The sequence below is a fragment of the Alosa alosa genome, chromosome 23 (assembly GCF_017589495.1).
Source record: "Alosa alosa isolate M-15738 ecotype Scorff River chromosome 23, AALO_Geno_1.1, whole genome shotgun sequence".
In the NCBI taxonomy this organism is placed as follows: Eukaryota; Metazoa; Chordata; class Actinopteri; order Clupeiformes; family Clupeidae; genus Alosa; species Alosa alosa.
In genome coordinates, this window is record NC_063211.1 from 1,323,021 (window position 1) to 1,325,520 (window position 2,500).

At 52.4% G+C, this 2,500-nt stretch overlaps 1 protein-coding gene across 1 annotated transcript in view; it reads left to right on the forward strand.

The window, feature by feature from the left end:
• Positions 1 to 2,500, forward strand: part of sbf1 (SET binding factor 1) — an 85,935-nt gene that overhangs the window by 69,769 nt on the left and 13,666 nt on the right. Inside the window, 5 exon segments of the mRNA XM_048235618.1 lie at positions 1 to 43; positions 505 to 642; positions 1,097 to 1,160; positions 1,162 to 1,178; positions 2,020 to 2,088. The exon segment at positions 1 to 43 is cut by the window's left edge and continues 11 nt beyond it. Coding sequence (XP_048091575.1) covers positions 1 to 43; positions 505 to 642; positions 1,097 to 1,160; positions 1,162 to 1,178; positions 2,020 to 2,088 — 331 coding nt within the window.

The following is a 2,500-nucleotide window of genomic DNA, read 5'->3' on the forward strand; positions in this document are numbered from 1 at the left end:
AGCGCGGTGGGCTTCTTCAAATCCCCCAACGCCCCCTCTGGAGGTAAACACACACCTGCGTGCTGCGCACACACGCGCTGCGCTTGCGCTGCGCGCCACGCCGCATGCGCACACACACACACACACACACACACACACACACATATCAGCACACATGTGTGCACACTTGTGTGCACACTTGTGTCTGCACATGTTGCACATATTGTCTGCATAACAGCTATTTTACCACGTGTGTGTGTGTGTGTGTGTGTGCGTGCGTGTGTGTGTGTGTGCGTGTGTGTGTGTGTGTGTGTGTGCGGCGTTTGTGTGTGCGTGTGTGTGTGTGTGTGTGTGTGTGTGTGTGTGTGTGTGTGTGTGTGTGTGTGTGTGCGTGCGTGTGTGTGTGTGTGTGCGTGCGTGTGTGTGTGTGTGTGTGCGTGCGTGTGTGTGTGTGTGCGTGTGTGTGTGTGTGCGTGTGTGTGTGTGTGTGTGTGTGTGTGTGCGTGCGTGTGTGTGTGTTTCCAGGTCCTTCTCAGGCCGACTCCACGAGTCTGGAGCAAGAGAAGTACCTGCAGGCCATCGTCAGCTCCATGCCCTCCTACAGCGAGGCCGGCGGCAGGAACACGCTCAGTGGGTTCACCTCCACGCACATGAGCTCGTCAGGTACACACACACACACACACACACGCGCATGCATACACACACACACACACACACACACACACACACACACGCATGCACACACACCACACATACACACACACGCATGCACACACACCACACACACACACGCGCGCACACACTCACGCACGCACGCACGCACGCACGCACGCACACACACTCACGCCCAGTGGATACACCTCCCCGCACATTAGTTCTTCAGGGACACACACACACACATTTGTCTTTAGGTACATGTTACACACACGTGACCTCCTCAGATATGCGTATGCGCGCACACACACACACACACATTTACGAGTGGTTTGCTTATAATAGCATCGCATTGCCATACCCCTTGTCTCCCCTTATTAACCCTTCTGGGTTGGACTAACTCATTGTTAACCATGTACCATTGCATGTGTGTGTGCATGTGTGTGTGTGTGTGCGTGTGCAGACTCAAGTGATAAGTTGCGGCAACCCAAGATTGGTGCTCTGATGAAACAGGTGATGGGGGGGCAGAGATATGCCTGGAACAAGTGAAATGAGGAGGTGAGCCTGTGTGTGTCTGTGTGTGTGTGTGTGTGTGTGTGTGTGTGTGTGTGTTCAAGGCCTGCCTGCGCTCTGTGTGTGCGCTCATGCCTGTGTGTCTGTGTGTGTGTGTGTGTGTGTGTGTGTGTGTGTGTGTGTGTGCGTCTGCGTCTGCGTCTGCGTCTGCGTCTGCGTCTGTGTCTGTGTGTGTGTGTGTGTGTAAATTGCATCTGTGTGTGTGTGTGCGCTCGCGCTCATGCCTGTGTGTGTGCGCTCATGTCAGTGCCTGTGTGTCTGTGTGTGTGTGTGTGTCTGCATCTGTGTGTGTGTGTGCGCTCATGCCTGTGTGTGTGCGCTCATGCCTGTGTGTCTGTGTGTGTGTGTCTGTGTCTGTGTATGTGTCTGTCTGTGTCTGTCTGTGTGTCTTTGTATGTATGTGTCTTTGTATGTGGTATATGTGTGTTTTCCCGCCAGGTTCTCTGTCCATTGCTGTTGGCCATTAGCCATCTACAACCAAAGACACAGTGCATGTGTGTGTATTTGTACCTGAGCTCTTGTGTATGTCATTAAGGGGTGTGTGTATGTGTGTGTAAAAATTCTGAGTCTGTGATATGGAGTGTTTGTGTCCTGTTTATATCAGGAGTGTGTGTGTGTGTATGTGGAAGTCGGGCATGCCAGTATTTACTTTTAGTTATGTGTGTGTGTATGTGTGAGAGAGAGAGAGATGAATGTTGAATGATGAATGAATGTTGCATGTGAAGTGGAGCGCGCGCGTGTGTGTGTGTGTGTGTGTGTGTGTGTGTGAACTCATTCTGTGATGGTAACGGGCGTCTCTGTTGATTGGCTCAGCTCTGGGTCAGAAGGCTAGGGTGGTGTCACTCACCCCGTCCCGAGTCTCCTCCCACCGCACGCCCCGAGGTACTGTAGGACCGCCCCCTTTGGCCTTCTCCGCCCCGCCCCCCTCCACGTCTCTGATCTAACAAAAAACAATCAACACTTTTTAACAGCCATATCTATGAATCTCAATGTGTGTGTGTGTGTCTGCGCTGGCGCCAAAAGCCCTCTGATGCCATCGTCTGGGCTAACTCTTCACGTTCGTCCTCCATGTTTGTTTGTTACTTTGTTTGTTGGTTTGTTTGTCTTGAGCTCTCTCTAGCGCCCCCTGCATGTGTGTGCAGGTTGTTGCCTCCTGGTTGTGCCTGTTTGTCCTGCATCGTGCGCAAGTCTTACATGTTTGATCTAGACGCAGATGGAATCTCTGTTGAATGGCGTTAACTGTGGCTCTGGTCACTCTGTCCCCTGTACTGTAGCTGCAGCTGCCCAAATCCTT